At 40.6% G+C, this 19,040-nt stretch overlaps 2 protein-coding genes across 7 annotated transcripts in view; both read right to left on the bottom strand.

Moving 5' to 3' along the window:
• Positions 1–3,345, bottom strand: part of iqsec3a (IQ motif and Sec7 domain ArfGEF 3a) — a 93,338-nt gene extending 89,993 nt beyond the window's left edge. The window contains exon 1 of one of the 3 annotated variants that reach the window (XM_015055079.1): positions 2,309–3,345. In XM_015055079.1, the coding sequence (XP_014910565.1) occupies positions 2,309–2,937 (629 nt within the window). In that variant the 5' untranslated portion in view covers positions 2,938–3,345. The remainder of the gene's footprint in view (positions 1–2,308) is intronic. The other 2 variants (XM_015055082.1, XM_015055080.1) reach the window with 2 other exon arrangements.
• Positions 3,346–11,644: 8,299 nt separating this feature from the next.
• LOC106961381 (troponin I, slow skeletal muscle-like) lies at positions 11,645–14,902 on the bottom strand. Of its 4 annotated transcripts, XM_015055091.1 has the most exons (8): positions 14,846–14,902; positions 14,436–14,469; positions 14,281–14,322; positions 13,862–13,903; positions 12,742–12,873; positions 12,574–12,663; positions 11,865–12,047; positions 11,645–11,783 (listed from the first exon to the last, which is right to left on the bottom strand). In XM_015055091.1, exons 3-8 carry the CDS (start codon positions 14,299–14,301, stop codon positions 11,682–11,684), a joined length of 570 nt encoding a protein of 189 aa, XP_014910577.1. In that variant the 5' UTR covers positions 14,302–14,322; positions 14,436–14,469; positions 14,846–14,902; the 3' UTR covers positions 11,645–11,681. The 4 variants fall into 4 exon arrangements, with proteins under 4 accessions (XP_014910577.1, XP_014910578.1, XP_014910576.1 ...); XM_015055092.1 differs by lacking the exon at positions 14,436–14,469 and having other exon boundaries at positions 14,846–14,901; XM_015055090.1 differs by lacking the exon at positions 14,846–14,902 and having other exon boundaries at positions 14,426–14,469.
• Between the last annotated feature and the right edge of the window lie 4,138 nt (positions 14,903–19,040).

Genomic DNA, 19,040 nt, shown 5'->3' on the forward strand with positions numbered 1-19,040 from the left:
GTTGTAATCTTTTGAAGTGAAACGCAGAATAAATTATACAATACGAAATGAAGAAATTAAATACAATTCTTATCAACAAAAAATGTAGATTGCAGTATTCCAAACGTAAATGCGTTGCATGAAACGTTTGAAGTATCAAATCTTGATACTTAACTTGATACTTATTCATTAACTTGAGTTAACGAATAAAAATGAGGTAAAATATGCAGTGTTTTGTTTTGTTATTTATTTACCCTCACCTTCTTTGGTTACTTTGGGCTTGTGTTTGATGGCTGAGTCGTTTCTGTTGCTCTTTATCTTCAGCAAAAAAAAAAAACGAAAGAAATCTACCAGACGCAACCTACAGCGGGGAGGATTGCAGAAAAATGTGTGTTCTTTACCAGCTCGCATACATTTTTAATGAGCTCCTCATTGCAGTGATTCTCCAGCGGAGGGAAAATCCAACAACTGCGTTGCCATGGCAAAGTCAAATGAACACACATGCCTGATTAGTGAGTTTACGTCGTGTCCTCGTGTCCCCCGCCGCCTCACCTTAAAGAGAAAAGCGTCGCTTCTCGACTGCGGCGACTTGCTACCTTGTCATAACCGGATCAGTGCTCTACGTGGAAAATTATAAAGCTTCATCGCATCTCCAGTGTTTCATTTGTCACTGCTTTTACATTAGGGTATGCTCTGCAGAGCTGCTTGAGACTATTCCTCTCTCTCTCTCTCTCTCTCTCTTTCTCTGTCTCATTGTTTATCATCCCTCGGAGCTGTCAAGTTGCATTTTTTTTTTTTTTTTTTTGGGGAAAAAAACCCAGACGGGCCTTTTTCTGACATTTATTTTAAATCTCTCGTGCTGTACTTTTTTGTTTGAATTCGCCATCCTGCTGTGCCTGCTTTCGTGCCCCATTTATGACCCCTTGCTCTTTAGGAATTACAATTCAATAGCTCGATAAATTGATGTGGATTAACGGAAACGGTGGAAATGCGGCTGAGTGAAACAGATGTGGCTTGGAGCACTGCGTGATGCGAGTGTGTGTGTGTGTGTGTGTGTGTGTTTGTGGCTCTGGCTGAGGCGATTCATGTGACCTTGATAGAGGCAAAGAACATTCTGCACCATGGAGAGTTGTGAGGCGCACACACCAGCAATCAAGAACATTCTTATGTTTTGAAAAAGCACAAACCTCACCAGATACAAAAAAAAAGAAAAAGCATGTAGAAATATCGCAATATTTGGACGAAACTGAATCTAATTTACACAAAAGCTCTCTGTATACGATCTATTTGATGAGACCAAATTGTATTTAGGAGCATTAGAGTATAGGGGCTTGAGTACGACACGCAAGCCTTCCCTTAATTTCCCAGGAATTTTCGACTTTCTCTGTAGCTACCGGATTGATCTGCACTGCTTCCTGGCAATAAATAAACTGAGACTGGTTGTTTGGCATTTTTGCTTTGATGAAAAAAGTGCTTTCAACCTCTCTGCGTCTTCTGAGAGGTCGCCGCGGCGACACACGAACAGCTGCTAATGTCTTTTCTGTCTTAGCGCTCGTTGCTTCCAGGCACTTGAAGGTTCTCTGGAACATTTCTATGTCGGTGTCCTAATGAGGTCTAAGTCGCTACAGTCTGTGTAATGCAGCTCTATGAAATACCCAATGAAAATTTTGCTTGAGGTTGTTTGTGTTATTCTTTTTGTTGTTGTTGTTAATTATTTTTTTTAGAAGTCTGTTTGCATTGTCATCCCTTCCTATGAACAGATGCCAGAGAGAGAGATTGGTTTTAAAAATCATTTCTAGTTGAGTGGTGTGAACTAGAAAAAGAGCAGAAGAAAGCTAGACTGAAATTTTCTGCAAAATCATAAAAAGGGAGGGGGGAAAACCCCCCCACTTTTTTCTGCAAGGTTCTTTTTTTCATGATACATTCACATAAAAATATTTGGCATGCATTTGCACAATCAATGCCGAGCGCGCAACTCGTTTAACAGAGTGTTGTGAAAACAGAAGCAGGGCTCAAGCCAAAAAAAAAAAAAAAATTTGAGGATGTTATGTCTGCTTGCTTTCCTTGAATGTGATCACTTACAGTATAGAAAATCTGAAGGCTTCAGATCACGCTGTATTACGGACAACGAAACAGTAAACTGATCATGACATCTATCTTTTGCTGTAAAATAAGCTATGAAGTCTTCTGTACTGCACGAATGTAATGTACAATATTTCCCAGCTCGTGCATCTCCATCTGTTTGCGTGATGCGAGTGTAAAAAAACAGAAAAACGGACTCCTTTTCGTTCCACCTGGTTTGTGCACACAACACATGAGAGCTACTTACTCTGCTTTCCTGGCCAGTCCAACCGAGCGGCACAGAGTGCTTGGAGTCTGCGGAACCAGGGACTTGCAGCAGGCGCTCCTCTTGTCGTCCTCGGCGGACTCGGAGCCGGCTTTTCTCACTTTGGGCGACTGCGGCGAGGTGGGGACGAGCTGCAGCTGCTGCGGGTGGTGGGAAGACGGCGCAGTGGGAGTCGGGTGCTGCTGCTGCTGCTGCTGTTGCTGAGGCTGGGCTGTCTGATGGACAATTTGCTGTTGCTGAGGAGGAGGCTGCTGCTGCTGCTGCTGCTGAGGCGGCGGCGGCGGCAGCTGCTGGCCGAGGTGAGCCGCTGCCTTGGTGACGCTCCCCGGGTGCTGATGGAGGTGGGCCGGCGCTTGGGGACTGGCGCTCCGCTGAGTCGGGTGGTGGTGGTGGTGTTGGTGGTGGTGGTGATGGTGAGAGGGCGGCTGCTGGACGTAGAGGTGGGGGTCCCGCAGCTGTCGGTTCTCCCCGATCAGGTCCTCCACCTTTCGCTCGAGTTCGTCGATGCGTTGGCGCTGCGTCTGGATCAGGCTCTGCTGGTTCTGGACGATGGTGGTGAGTTCCTTCAGGTACAGAACGGCTTTCATCGGATTATCCAACAGGCTCTCCATTACTAGGAGTGGGCTAGCTGTGCTTTGTGACGGCTTCCTCTTGGGCTGGTTCTGGGGCAGCGACGCGTCGACTGCGGGGGGCCTCCGGACTGTGAAATGTCTGTTCGGGATGCTGTAGCGGCAAGTCTCACGCCTCTCTCTCCGCTCCGGCGAGGTGGGTAGGTTCTCTCTGCGCGTCTGCCTAATGAGGATGCCAGAAATGGTGCTGATGCAAGTGGCGGATGAGCATCAGCAGAGTGCGGAGGCGGAGCCGTAGTGAAACGGTGATGTCAACACGCAGCGCCGACAAGAAAGCACCAGAATTTTTTTTTTTTTTTATTTTTTATTTTTTATTTTGGCATGTTTTGAATGTTCTAAGCATTTCACTACACCGACTTCGGATCCTCAAGAGCTAATACTGGCTGTTATTTCAAAAAAATATATTTGATACGTATTAATGTGACTACTTCTTTTCATATGGCTGATTTGATAAGACATGAAATGATTACATGTTGGTCAGTAAATCCAAAACAGGCAGATGGTGATTTGACGTAGCAACATCACTATCAGGTTTGCGTATTTGACAGAAATGTGAAAAGTCTGGCAGATTCCGGTTGAGGATCTGTGCAGCTGTCGTGTGTTTTAATATTTGGTGATAACACTCTCAAACCTCAATGTATCTTCTGTAGATATTACTGAACAAAATTTTGGAGTAATGTTTGCTCCGTTTGCTTAAAACAGAAACCAGACATTATTTGTGGTATTCTGTTTGAATGCCTTCAGCTTCAAACAGTGTCTTATTGATCATATTTTGGTTGCCTGATTGGTGAAGCATTTGCTAATAATTGCATAATCAACTTTGTTTTTATGCACAAGTGGTACATAATCGTGTAAGGAAGTGATGCATCGGTTGTAACAAGAAAATTCTGAAATGTGTGGATTTACTCTGATACCTCTGACTTGAAAACCCTCAAGGAATCTTCAATAGATTTTTCATTTTTGCGATACTTGTATTTAAAGAAAAATAGAATTCTGCTGCTTGAGTATGATTTTTTTTATTACTACTATTTTTGGTTTGCAAGTTCGATCAAGCAGAGGCTCTCTTTCGTTTTCTTCTTCTTTTTTTTTTCGAATCTCACCTTCAGCCGAGAAAAACTCAAACACAGTTGTCGTTATGCAAGCTAAGAACGGGCAGGAAATGGGGAGCTTGCAGAGTTTTTAGTGATTTTTACTGCAGGAAACCTTGGGCTGTTTTTAGCTGCACCTCCTTAAACTGTGGGAAGCTTAGCACTCTGCTTAACTACCACCTAAGTGATTTCCGGCATAATAAGGCTGATTGTTTTATTTTTCGAGGTCACATTTTCACAGGAAGATTTGTGTGCCATGATTAGTCTTAATAATCTCTTAATGTCAGACTACATTTATAGATTTCTATTTTCTCCATTGCTTCCAGTTCCAGCATATTCTTTTTTTTTTTTTTTCCTCGAAGCAGCATAGAAAGATCCTTGATGTCTAGCACTCTGAAATATTAAGTCCACAGAGGCGAGCCAGTGCGGCTGCAGCCATGTCTCTCCTTCCATATGGCTCCTATATAAGCAGCATAAAGTGTAAAAATAGGATGCAGGCTACCCGGAGCTATAAAAGAAGAAGAAAAAAGTTTCCCCAAGTAGGATTGTAGAAATGGAAAATGGTCCAGACAGTGACTTTGGTGCGAGGCTGAAGTCTCACCCCTAACCCCTAAGCAGCTCACCCCTAACACCAATTATCCCAGAAGCGAGCGGGCCCTGACGTGGTTGGATATCGTTCACCGGAGCAGACATGAAAACGGTGCCGGCATCTGAGACGATTCATCCTCAAAGTCCGACTTTAACACGATCCGATATTCTTGTTCCTGCTTAAAACATTTGTTGCCCGAAAGACTCGAGTTGAAAAGTCTGTTGTCGTTTCAACGCACCGTCCTCGAGAGCTCTTTACTCCAAAGCTGACTCTCGACGGCATCGGCTCACTCCCCGAGGGCGCCGTTGCTTCTCTGGCTGAAAGAACACCTGCTGAATTTCTTCTCATTATTATTATTCAGACGAAAATGAGCAGTGTTGTGAAATTTAGAGAGACGGAAATGCGCGTTTCGAAAATAAAAAGGAAGGCAAGAAAAAAACAAAACATAGAACCCCTGTGTCTGTTTCACCAGACTATTTTTAAAGGCCCTCTAATTACAGTATCTAGATTCAGACAGATCAACATCTGAGAGTTGCGCCAGTCAGGAGCTAAATGAAGCTCAAACATACTGCGGACTGTTTCTATGGAACGCACAGCAGAGTGAGGTCCAGGTAAGATTCATTATTCTGTATTGATTCTCCCTGATGTATCAAAGCCAAGGAGAAGATGAAGATAAACGAGAGGAGGATATGTTACGGAGGCAGAGAGTGAGACTTGAGCGGTGGAAAAAGGAGCTGGTTTTAAAGTGCATATTTCCCCAGATTCTCTTTAGTCAGCGGTTTCTGTCGGCGTCAGCGCGGACTGAAAGTTTATAAAATTTTGAGTGGCTTATTGTAAAAACCAGGGAAGAGACCTTTGAGGAGCTCTCGGGTTTTTTGTTTCTGCCGTCAAAAAGCGACTAAAAGCCACGACTTTGGGCAAACTTGTTCTTTCGCGGAGGCAATTTCCAAACATCCTCTATCGCACCCAAACTATTAATAATTTGAAGCAGACAGCTCACACACACACACACACCCTTGACCCGAGGCAACAATAGATTTCCCCTCTGTCTTGTCTCCAGAGTTTGGATTCCACTTGCAAATGTTACCATCTATTTTCTTTGAATCGTTAGGAGTTTAAAACTGCGTAAGAGCCCATATTTTCTAAAAATAAATAAATAAAAAAATCAAACTGCAGTAAAATTTGATTTATTTCTGTTGTCATTTTAAATTTTCCACTTGGGTGAACAAGAGGGTTCTCTCATAAGGGTTGCATCTGGTTGACCTCTGGCCGGCTTCAGTGTCCAAAAACCAATAGTCATCAACCTCCTCTTCCCTAAGGAAAATCAATGAGAAAAGAGGAAAGCAAGGGGCGACTATATGGTAGATTAACTTAGCTTATCAGGTCTGACAGAAACAAAAGTGTGGACCATGCAGGGGTAACAACAATCATCGATTTTGTGCAATGAGATAAAATGTACTGTACTCAAAGTTTTTAATGACAATATCCTGTCCAGAATACATTAGGATTTTATTAGCAATGCAAAGTAACACAAAGAGTCTGTTTTCAAATGTCTCCTAAAACTACATAAGTTATAGGTTAAAAAAAATATCTTGTTGCTGCACTTTTTATTATTCACCAGGACTAGGTGGAGAAGATGAAGCCCAGCCTGCTGCGAACTGCAGCTGCAGGTGATGAAACGACCATGAAACCACTTTAAAGAAGATGCAAACTCAAAGACCGAAAGTCCTCTAAGCCAATCTGATTCCCGTCTGCGGTTTATGATTTGTGATTAAAGTGTTTTCCAAGCAACAGTGCCACATTTACAGTTTAAGAAGTATTTAGTGCATTAACGCCTGCCTATGTGTACTCTGTGGTGTCTGGCTACATGGAAGTTTTCTCCTCTTCTTAGAAAATAAGAAACGAACCACTCCAGCTTAATTTTAAGTTCTTGCGCATTTCTGACATTGTTGACATTCCCTACGTGGTTCAGATCATCAAACAATCTTTATATCCAACAAGGATAACTTCACAGGGTAGAAAATCAGTTTTCAAATTGGGATCCAACACAATCTTGCCCTATTGCAAAAAGAAAAAAAAAGGTCACGGCAAAACCTCGCAACTTCCTTTTCCCTACTTTTTGGCAACAAATACTGCCATCAGTCGGTTCCAAAAACTGCCAATGAGACGAGGGAGCAAAATCGTATTATTACTGGGAACAAACTGAAAGAGGGAGTAAGTTTTCGTTAAATTTGTACAGCTCAAATGTACGAGTATGTAAATTCATCTTCAAAGGTCACAGCTCTCAGCGGAGGTACTACATTTCCCCACATTATGGAGCCATTTTACCATGATTAGTGCTACTTTGAGTGTCTAATAAAGATTTAGTTATAGATAGAGCTTAATTGGTTAAATGTGTCTGGCCCGGTGGGGAACCTGTACCGTTGATTCAAATTATTCACTTTTAGCTCTAAATCTTCCTAATGGCTCACATGGATTATACATATATGTCTTTATCATGTGCTTTTCCATCACTTCTATCTGCTGCCTGTTTATGTTATTATGAATTAACCCTGGAGTAAAATCCAATTAACACTTCTTGACAAAGAAGAGCATTTCGGGTTGAGTGTGTCGAAGACTGTGTGTTTAAACCATTAAATCCAACAGTCTGATGCTATTAATGCAGTTCTAAGGCGTCTTTTCTGTGTCATTACCCCCAAATATAGACTAGATTAGGATTGGATTTGCCAAGAAGCTTCTTGCTCGTCGCATAACGGCTGTATAGTATGTGAACTTAAAACACGTGAGATGTCAGACTGGATTATTTCCAGTTGCTTTTTGGATTCGGCCTTTAATGTTGATGTTTTGAATTTGGTTATGATTGATTAAATATTGCCAGCTCTCAATACGTTACAGAGCTGTGGTTCAGCTTGCATTAGCAGCAACAACCTAGCGCACCATAAATCAGAGCAGCCTAGCAGTGGCTGAACTTGAGGTAAATACCACCAAGTAGAGGCTTGATGAAACGCAACACAACAAAACATGGCTCTCACAGCGAGTTGGTGGTTTGTACCGGCAGACCACCTTCTGTGTTACCCGGTCTCTCGGCTAATAAACACACCGCCCATGCTGCGCGCGCACTGGAAGATTAATGACATCAATCAGAATCCTTCGTCAGGTTGCACAAGTACAGGCTCAAAGCACTGTAATCCGTTTCCACATTGTCTTTGAAGACCAAATGTGATTTCTCTTCTCTTTTTAAGTTAGACACAGCGAAGTGAACTGGGACAGCGGTAAGTATTTATTTTTAAGGTTAGGGTAACACTTACACCTCTGTGAAAATTGTTTTGGTTTTCATGAGGCGTGAACAAAAACATACTTTTCATTGACCTCGCCTTGGTTAAAACATACAGAGAGAGCTCTTTAAACTTCTCTCCTCTTGTCTCGCACAATAGAATCCTATAGTTTGATAAATTAGTTGTGTTTAGAAAGCACATTTACGCTTCAGTGGGTGAGATGAAAAAATCTTCATCCCGATATGCCTTCCGAACAACTGGTTAAGATTCAGATGCCATTTAATGGTTGCTATGGAGTTTTAGTGATCCCAACATTCCTCCTTCGTTGCATTCACTGCCACTGAACTTTAAGAATTACATTGTCCATTCCTGCTGCGTTTGGTGGCAGAATAAACAAGTTATTGTTAGTTATTGCAAACTTATTGCCAAAGTGATTATTTGCTGACTTTTCCTAAGACTTTGTCATTGTGACAGTGCGCTCCTGTTGGATAAATGACTAATGTATTTTGAGGCCATGGTAGAGCTTGCTGGAGGCTGCCATATTCCAACAATACACTGCGGCTGGAAACGCCGCTGCTTTCATGCAGCTCTCTGCTGCCACCAAGTGGCTGTTTCCGTGAATCTGCCTCGCGATCCTTTTGCAGCGTCGCATCATCTCTGCCTGCTTCCATATTTAGCAAATAATCCATTAATAAATTATTTTTGCAACTTCTAATTGTTCTATTAACAGACTCCATGTCAAGACCTTTAAACTGCACCGTCTCCGTCATGAGGTGTTGACATTTAACGCACTTTGGATATCATATCTGGAGCACTCCGCCTTTGTAAATGCGGCCATATTTGTGTCTATTTTTAGGCAGTGACTGTACATTGAGAATTGGTTGCCACTATAGGTTTGCTGGAAAATGACCATGGCTTTCAGTGGCTGCATATAAAGCAGGTCCACCACCCATCTTAGATAAAAAAAAGTTTCGTTTTTTTATGCCTACAGCATTTCTTCCGTTTTTCAGTTTCTTTTTTTTAAATAAGAATTTCTTAACTCATTCTCACACCACATCTAATGTGAGCATCACATTTGAATAAACATGTAATTACCGTTTAGCTTGTTTTGAACAATTTTTGTACATTTTTGATTTTACAAAGTTTTTAAGAGATGTTGCCAAACATCACTATAATTTGGTTTGCCTAAATTGCGATTTTTTTGTTTTGAGATACTCCTTTTGATGCAACACGTATCTGAGTTGTTGGGTGTGCATTTTGAGAGAAATATGCTTATTGATGATGTATGCCAATGATGGGGATGTGATTTAGACGAAATACCCCAATTTTATGCATTTTAATTTACTCTTGAAGCATTTATTCCGCACTACATGAAGAAAATTCTTTCTTCGTGTACAGATTTTGAACCAAATCTCTGGAAAAAAAAATTCTACAAGTTAAATTCAAGACTTTTCTTTAGTTTGAAAGAGAACAACATCCCAGATCCTCACTGCACAGAGGGAAACTAAGAAATATACTAGAGACCGTTCCTATAGACTGCACAGCAGAGGCAGTCACAGGTAAGATTCATTATTCCTTATCGATTCTCTCTAATCCCTCAAAGGAGAGGAGATGATGATGATAAAAGAGAAGAAGATGGGCTACGGAGCCTGTTTTACAAGTGAGAGTCGGGTGCTTAGGGAGGAGACTTTTTAAAGTCCTTATTTTGCACATTCTGCCGCGTCAGCAGTTTCTTTGAGCGTCAGCAGACATGAGCTCTGTGAAATGGTGAGCTGCTTATTTTAAAAGGCCACAAAGAATCCTTGAGGAGTGAGACAGAAGCACTCAGCTGCTGAAAAGCAGTTAAACCACAAGTCTGGTTGAATCATAGAGGCAGTTTTCAAACATTTCCTCAGTCTTCTTTAACTGATGTTTATTTACCTTTGGTTAGATCTCACTTTGGTAAGTTGTCCTTTTGTATTTGGTTTGTCTGCTTATTTGCTCCCCTGAGCGTTTTGGTAAGTCTGTTTATTTTCATCATACTTACAGATTCATCTCTAGAGGCTTTCTGCAATTTGGTCCTTAATAAAAAATAAAAAAAACCTTCAAACCACAACATGCTTCTAAAATAAAGATTAAAATGCATGCTTTTAGAATAAGTAATCAACTTTTTCCTGATTACAATTCAGGCTTTCTAAAGGTTTATCGATACCTTACCCGCTATGGGGAAGACGAAGCCTTACCTGCTAGGAGGCTCTGCCGAAGCTGATGAAACAGCCATGAAACGGCTTCAAAGGCAACGGGAAAAAAAATAAATAAAAACCAAGACCCAAACCAGTCAGAAAGAATCTTTTATTTCTGTCTGTTTATTGCTTTATTATTAGAGATGTTTTAAAGCAGATAAATGCCTCAACTGAGTGTTGGGTAATTGCCTGGTGGAACTCGGTACAGCCCACCCACACGCTAAAATCCACTTAGTCTTTTGCAAAAATCTCAAGGAAGAATTCTTTGTTTTTTTTTCTTTGTGGTCAATTGAAACAAGAAATAAATTGTTTCGCCGCGATGATTTAGCCTTCGTTTTGAAAAAAGGAGAATTAGTAGAAAACGATCCCAAAAGTGCAATTATTAAATTTTGTTGTTCATGTCCAGTTATTGGGACATTAGCATATTTATTTGTTTGATATTTGATGACATTATGTGGATCCTCCAGTCAGCTTGTTGGATATTATTTCTACCGAAAAAAAATTACAATTGCATCATTTAAAAACTAAAGGGTAAGAATAATGTGAAGGGAATTTTTTGATGCCTCATATAAAAATTCCAAACCTTGATACCGTCTAGCGCTTCTCTGACCCAGAGATCTGGAAGAGCAACTCTTGTAGCTCATTAAAAAGGACACACGCCACACTTTTCAGATTTTTAATAGCAAAAAAACCTTCGAAAGCATTTGTACTGTTTCCTTTCCACTCATTATGCTCTGCTTTTTGTTGTTACAAAAAACAAAAACAAAAAAGAAATCCCCGTGAAATAGTTTGTGTTTATTATGTGTCAGAGTGTGGAAAGGTTCATTAGGGTATATCAATACTTTTACAAGGTACTTTATGTTTAGACAAAACATTTTCAGCTGCTTGGACACAGACAGACTGCTTCACACCTCGCGCGCTCCATTCGAGGCAACATTTGCTGGGAACATGGGTATGGCTGCCGTTGCTGTCGTGCTTCAAATGACACTCCCAGGCGCTAAATGCCACGTCAACCCGGCGACTCGCGCAGAGGAAGCAAAGGACTGCTTCCTCTCCAACTCGTTATTTGTTTCAACTAACCCCTAATACATTTTAATGCTTACTTTCGGTTGCCAAGGGGGAGTAACGGCAAACACGGAGGTCACGTCGCCGTCATGTCGCCTATTTTAAATCTGATGCATTTCTGGGAGCACCTGTCTTTTACCCCCTCCCCGATTCGTTCATTGTCCTTTTTATAATTCATCGCAGCATCACCCCGCCTCCCTCTGTGCCTCGTGTAAACTAACGGATTCAGAGAAAGTGAAATGTGATAAAGTCAGCTGCAGATATGGAAACCGTTATCTTTTTCTTTTTTATTTAGCTCATCTTTGCTCACTAAGTGTCATAACAAAAATAAAAAGAAATACCAGGTCGCCACTTGTCTTAAAATGTTGCACTGAAGAAAAAAAAAAAAAAAAACTAACAAAAACTGCAAAGCAGATGCCAAACAGTCTTCGGGTAAGTGTGGCATATTTGTTTTTTCCGATGACTGTCCAGTTTTGGCTTCGACATCTCACTGCGCTCCTCCGCCAGTATCGAACATCTTCTTGCGGCCCTCCATGCCTGACATGGCTTCCACGTTCTTACGCCAGTCACCCACTTCGGAGGTGAGGACCTGAGGAAGAGATCAAAACACTCGGAATATCGAGACGGCCCAAATGAAACGCGGACGAGTAAACGGAGAACCGACTCATACCTTGTCCTGCTTGACGTCCTCCTTTTTCACAGACTTGAGGTTGGCCCTGAGGTCCATTGAGCCTTTGTGTTTGGAGCCCAGCAGAGCTCTCATCATCTCGTCTGCTGAGACCCTCACCTTCCTGAGGGCGGGCTTTTTAAACTTGCCTCCTAGATCTTGAACTTTCAGCTTCAACTCGTGGATCTAAAGCAGAATGTAGCAAAACATCCTGCTGCAGTAAAGTATTTACAGTGATTCCACTTGTATATAAAAAACTTCACTTTTTGTTTTTTGCTCTTTTCCTATTTTTATTCAGAACCTCAAAACTTATATAGATTTAGGAAGAAGGAATAATTTAACAAATTACAACATATACGTGAAAAGAAAATGCAATTTCATGATGATTTCTTTCTAAATTTATTGAGAAATGAAAAAAACTTAGATATTTAGAAATAATAATTCTAGACTTTTAATGTAATTTGTATGGAAATCACATGGTTTCATTTATTCGTTTAGATGTCGTTTCTGGGGGGGAATATTGCAGATATTGCATAAAAGATTGAAGCCTTCTCAATGAGCCGTCTTGTTGCAAACCCCTGCACTGGGTGACTGGAAAGTTCAACAAACTTAAAAAAAAGAAGCTATCTCTTTAGTCTCAGGTTTTCTAAGTATATGTGTACAATCAAATATATTGCAAATGTGTGTAAGATGTGACAAAGTAGGAACTTACGTCTTTGTTGTGCTTGCTGACTTTATGTTCACAGTCGTACCGCTCTTCATCCACAATGTCAATTTTTTCGTGAAGCTGTTTGCACAGTTTCTGAAAGGGATACATTCGCGTTACAGTTCGATTAAACGCATCTAAAAATACACTTCGTTTGGCATAAATGCCTCTTACTTGGAGGTCATCCAGCGACAAACCAGACAGCTGCAGAGGAGGCAGCTTTTCCTTCAGGTAGCGCCCTTTCTCCTCCTCCCGGTCCTGTCGCTCCCTCTCCAGATCATCACATGCTCTTTGGAGGAGCAGCATCTGATCAGAACAGTTAGAAACAATGTTGGTCCCTGGAACCGATGCAGTAGACTGCAACAAAAATGCTTCCTCTTGAATTTTTTGTTGTTGTTTTTTTACAATTGCCACACCTTCAGAGTAATTCTCATAAAGACAAAGGATACTAAACAGATCGCACAGGGATAAAGTTGTACAGAAGCTAAAAGCAGGGTTGGAATCTAACACAAGAGCTTTGCACATCTAATGGTGCAATTCAAACCTGAGCTAAAAAGGAGAGCATTAATCAGAGGCATTAATCCACAGTCCATTAACCACAGAGCATTAATCCACAGTCCAGGTGGGAGAATCTGTCAACTTCCAGCAAAAATAAATATAGAATTTTTGGGGGGACGAATGGCAAGAAGAAAGCTACTTTTTGAAGAAACTTCATCTTTGATTTGCCACAAGCCAAATAATGATCAATAAAGGCACAGAAGATGTTCCTCTGGTCAGATTAGACAAGAAAAATTGAACTTTCAGGACCTACATGCAAAAATCGTAAGCTAACAAGAAAGCTAACACTGCTCATCACCCTGAACACGTCATTGCCCCGGTCTGGTAGCGGCAGCGGCATGCTGTGGGACGACTTTACATCGGCAGGAAAAATTGAAACATGTCAGAGGCTGAAAATTGACAGCACCTTTAAAGACGCCCTGTTTGTGCAAATCTAGTGGAGGTGGCTTTGCAGATACATAAAAACAGCTATCAGTGCAGTGAAATATGACAGATGGATAATAAAAACACAGCACACTTCCAGGCTTTTTATTTGTAAATGTCTATGATGTAAAAAATTTTCGTAAAATTGAAAATTTGACTGAAAGGGAATACTTTTGCAGTGTATTGCATGCCGTTACTAATTCATCAAAATTGCAGAATCTCTAGACTAGAAGGACAAAATATGAAACATTTGGGCAGTAGAATTTTGTGTGGGAAAAAAAAAAAAACACAAAATGTGACACTCGAAACTTACTTTGAGGGAGAGCTTGCGGGACGCCGAAATCTTTGACTTCGGCTGTGGGAAATGAAATTCGTTCATGTGGTTACGCGACACAATTTGTGCAACAACAAAATCTTCAAAGTCTTTCTAGTAAAATCATGCAGTTTCAACATTTTCATCACTCCAACAATCTTTGTGTTTAAGTTGATCAAAGATAGCTGTGAACCGCTTGATGTTACGGGAATGTCTAGAGAAGCTCAGCACCACTCGCTGCGGCCGCACGCGTAAAGATAACACTTTATTATTAGGATGGAGTCAAGCGGAAAGCTCTCGAGGATGCCGATAGCAATTTCGACAGATAACCACCGCCACATCTTTGCCATGTCTGTAAGGACAACGTGTCCTCTGTCCCATGCATGCAGGATTAACACACTGGAACATAGCTGGCTCACCTTATCCCCTTTGGGATTCATGGCTGCACGTCTGCGGAGGGCCTGAAACGGCAAACGGGGGGACACGTGAGACCGCTTATCAAAAACACGAGCGGTTTGGTTTGTAAGAATCACAAAAATGGGAGCAGAAGTGGGATTTTATTACCTCAGTTTACCTATGATTATAAAAAAAAATAAAAAATCAAACACCTGGAAAGGAAACAAAGCAAATCTTATTTCAAACTTAGGCTATTAACTATGTAATTCAGGAAGATTAAAGCAAGGGCAAAAGAACAACATTTCTTATGCACTTGGCTTCATTAAAAGTGTTGAACCCAGCATCAGTATTAAAATGTTACTTGGGCCATCTAAGCTAAACCAAACATGTTGCAGTTCAACTCCTTTCAGCAGATTGATCATGAGAAACTCATACACAAGTAAGCAACAAAGGTGAGCTGTTACCCAAAGGCATGTCATTTTTTAGTACAGAGCTCCCAATGATACTTTTGACTAAATAGAAACATCAAAAACATAGAGATTCGCTGAGATCAAGTCATATTTTAAACAAACTCCAAAGTAAGTTTACCTTTGAATGGGTGTTTGCCGGCGTGTGGAGTCAAACAGCAGCTGCTCCAGACAATGGAAAGCTTTTTATATAAAGGGGGGGAGATGAGGGGGCGGACAGTAAATATAACGTCTGGTCTGAAGAATGTGCTGGCACGAAACCAAGAAGAGAATATCTCCTCCCGAACACTGTAATAACGCCACATAGGGGAGTAATGATCTATCATGAGCGCTGCTTTAATGATACCATCTTTTCCCTCTGGTGTACGATGCGTTTTAGTCTCTTTTAAAGTGAATAACCACATTAACACACTTCTCCTCCCGTCCCACAAATTCATTGCAGCGTATTTATTTGGAGTCAGCTTACAACTAATAGTCATCTCAAGGCGAACTCATATCCAGCTGTTTTGTTCTTAACCAAAACTATCTAATTGATTCCAAAGCAAAGCCATCATATAGTCACGTTCAGATTCAATTTAAATTATGGTTATTTTTTTTCACTAAACAATACTAATCGGTAAGGATCCATGTCCAGCTGGATGCACTGAGTTATTACCAAACGTCGTGAGTAAACATGTGGTCATTTCTGGGAAGACAAAAAAAAAAAAAAGAGCGAGAGAGAGCACACAGTTTATAGGAACCATAGTGATTTTGCAGAGCAAATAGATACAACCAATCACACAAACACTGCGCCCAAAGTCTTTGCTATGGAAACAACCAAAAAAAAAAAAAAAAAAGCAGAACATATGCAAAGTTTATGGCAGCAATAACTCCATTAACGCTCCTCTGCTGAGAAAAGAGAAACACAGCGTCAACAGGCCAGCGGTCCCTTCAACGGCTCGGGAAAAGGCCGTTTGGAGGACAAAGGCGACGGCGGCAAAAATTGCAACTAGTTTCAAATAAATGTATTCGTAATGAACAGAACTAGAACTACTGTACATTTTCTCAATCAGTCTGGCCTTTTTTAAAAATAAGTTTTATATTTATCTTCTTCAAGTGTGTCTAAAATAATATGTAATAACATTATCAATAATAATAATAATAATAATAACAATATTCTTCAGAAAATAAGTTGGTCAAATAAAATATGTCGGACAATTTAACCCTTGAGCTGTGAAAGGCATTCAGATGTTTCCAAATTGTGACTCAAAACATTTGGCTGCAATTTGACCTTGACTCTCAACCACAAAGTTATTTGATAGTGATATTTCTGGTTGAGATGAATTTCCCACAAAGAATGTAAAAAAATGTTACTGGAAATGTTCTGAGCACTGTTGCCTCAAAGCCAGGCTTTCAATGTGGAGTTGACGATGTCGCCTCCTTATTTGTGTGGGTTGTCCTCGGGCATTTAGGCCACTGAAAATTGCCCTTCGGTGTGTGTGTGTGTGTGTGCGTGCACGCATAGTTTCATCTCCCGGGTGTCTCTCAAACGACAAACTAGATTCGTTGTACACGTCTTTTTAGTAACGCTCACATGCTTTTTTAAACTTTCGTACACCGGCGCCGTACATCAGGGTAGTAACAACTGGAAGATAGATAAAATGACCCATAATTTCCACATCAAGTTATTAGAAACATGTTTTTTTTTTCTTTTTCAGAATTCACCCTTCTGCTCTGTGTTTTCTATTCGTATCCACTTTTCATCGGTTCCCCGGCGTGGCATTGCGAAGATTTCAAAGCGCGAGCGCTAATCTTGACCCGAGCTGCGACGCTATTTGTAAATCACTTAACCCCCGCCGCATCGAGTTTCTAATCTTTCCAGAAGCTTCCAGCTGATGTGAGCGTTAAGGTGTTTTGGGTAAACTGAGCACCGGCTTTGTAAGAGGGACACGAGGTGCTGCGATAAAAGATTATTAGTCAACAGACTTGTTAGGGCTTCTCAGAGATTAGAAACAATAATGAGAACAAAAGATATTAGTTTGCATAACGAGAGGAGCTCATTTGGTGTGTTTTCTTTTATTCCCCCTTCCCATTTGTGATTTTCAAATTAAAGCTCATCAGAGTTTCTTTTAATTTGGATACATTTTTTTAGTCATATTGTGTCGGAGATGTGAAGGGAACAACACCGGGGCGGATAAAAGGAGAAAAGCTGCATGGAATAACAAATGCTCTGTTATCCAGCGAACCTCAGCAGGTGGAAGAGCTATTCCTGACGCAACCCTACTCCGCCACTGTCACCACCGAGACGCAGCCTCCCAAAAATAAAAAAGCGAGCAGGCTTCAGTATCGGTAGGGTGCTTTTATGATGCACTTTGAAGTGCTGTTGCTTCAAGCGGATGAGTAACAAGTAGAGTACGGACAAAAGGGAACGGTAAAAAAAAAAAAAGTAACATGAAACTCAACGGTTTAGTGAGTTTTTTCACTAAATTGCACACATGGGCATGACATTACCAAACAAATGGTTTGGCTTTTCAATTCATCTCTGAGAACATTGAGTCGGTGCAGATTTCAGGTCATCCAGAACACAACGACCCTGTAAGTACTTAAACGGGAGATGGACGAAGCTCTTCACTCGTTTCGGGAAGACGTCTCCTGTTCTTCGCTTGTTTTTAGGATGTCGGAGTGTTAAGTTGGAGCCAGAACAGTCCCACCGACGAGGCAGGTTAGGTCACAGGTCACCGAGCATGACCTCCATCCGGTCCATCGTTTGGGTTCTTGTCATTTCTGAAACGCTTCCTGAGTCACACCTGTCTCTGACACCAGCGATCCAGTCAGGTCCGTATTGAGGACAGTGTTCCTCAGGCCGCATTCAAGACCGGCCTGCAAAACCTGTTCCAATGAGCCAACTGAAGTTTCTTTTTGTATTTATGCATGTCTACTTTTAGTTTTTGTATTAGGATTTCTTTTTTCTCTTCTTCTGCATTCTGTAGTTTTATGGCATTTTCATTCTGTTCTCCTGTTTGTATTGTTACCCTGCAACCTTGGATGGTTGAGAGTAATGTATAAGATGATCTTCCCTCAACGTGTGATGCTGTGGTATGAGAAAGACGAGACACACACGTTGAGCTTCCTTCACATTCAACCGGAAGATTTATTCTTCTTGTGTGTTATAAACACTCTTCATATACAACATACTTCAGGTATCACATACTTCAGTAGAGAACTATTAACTTCATTACATCAGAAATGACTGTAATATACCTTTAAACCAAACAATCATTTAACATGCTCTATTTAGCATTATGAATTCTATCAAATTACAAAATTAATTCACAAATAACTTTCACTTCTCTAAACCATATTCATTTTGTAGTTGGTGCTTTAAATTCAAGACCTTGTCCTCTTTTCTGAGACCTTTTGTATTTAACTATCAAAATAAAATATATTTTAACATTTAAGCATTTTAGCTTTTAACAATGTCCATTGTTTCAGTAGAACAATAATATTTTACATCTTGCATACACAACTATTCTCTCAATATCAAACTGAAAAAGGCGTAATGCTCCTTTAATACTATGCCTTGGTACTCGGTGAGGATATAGTTTCTGGTTTTTCAACAAACCCATGAAAAACATCACCTTTATAAAATAAAGAACCCAGAACAATGTCCTTCGAGTGAGAACTCTCTCAAAAAGTGCAAAATACAAGTTCAAATGAACTTCGCTGTCCTTCAGCTAGCTCCTCAGCTAGCTCACACACGTGTAGAGGCCCGCTAGCATTAGCTCCCATTAGCCTTCATGAACAAGTCCTGTTTTCGTACACAATAACAATTACAAAGCAAACTTCGCGACTCATTAGTTGAGATTCGATTTAAGAACTTTCTCAACTCTTTCAAGAGACTAATATATATACATAAAACACATTTTTACTGACCTGTGGTATGAGAAAGATGAGACACACACGTTGAGCTTCCTTCACATTCAACCGGAAGATTTATTCTTCTTGTGTGCTCAATCTTCTCTATGCCACCAACGCGGCAGCGCCCCTAGCGGTTGTGTGTGGAATTGCATAGGACAATCTAAATGACGCTAAAGAACTTAGTACAATGAGAAATTAAAGATACAAAAATAAAAATTATGTTGGGGTACCTATTTTCTTACTTATTGTTTTAATTTACTAAGAGCTCATTTTTCACCCCTCTACAGTATTTTGCCAAAAACTGCTAATTTTTGCTTTACTGTAGGCATTTATTTCTTAGTCTATCTATAAAATATGTCTATACAGGGGCGGATCTAGAAAAATATTTATGGGGTGGCAAGAGGGGGGCAGGGATTTTT

The sequence above is a fragment of the Poecilia latipinna genome, unplaced genomic scaffold, assembly GCF_001443285.1.
Source record: "Poecilia latipinna isolate Pla-1442-1.1 unplaced genomic scaffold, P_latipinna-1.0 Scaffold1294, whole genome shotgun sequence".
Classification (NCBI taxonomy): Eukaryota; Metazoa; Chordata; class Actinopteri; order Cyprinodontiformes; family Poeciliidae; genus Poecilia; species Poecilia latipinna.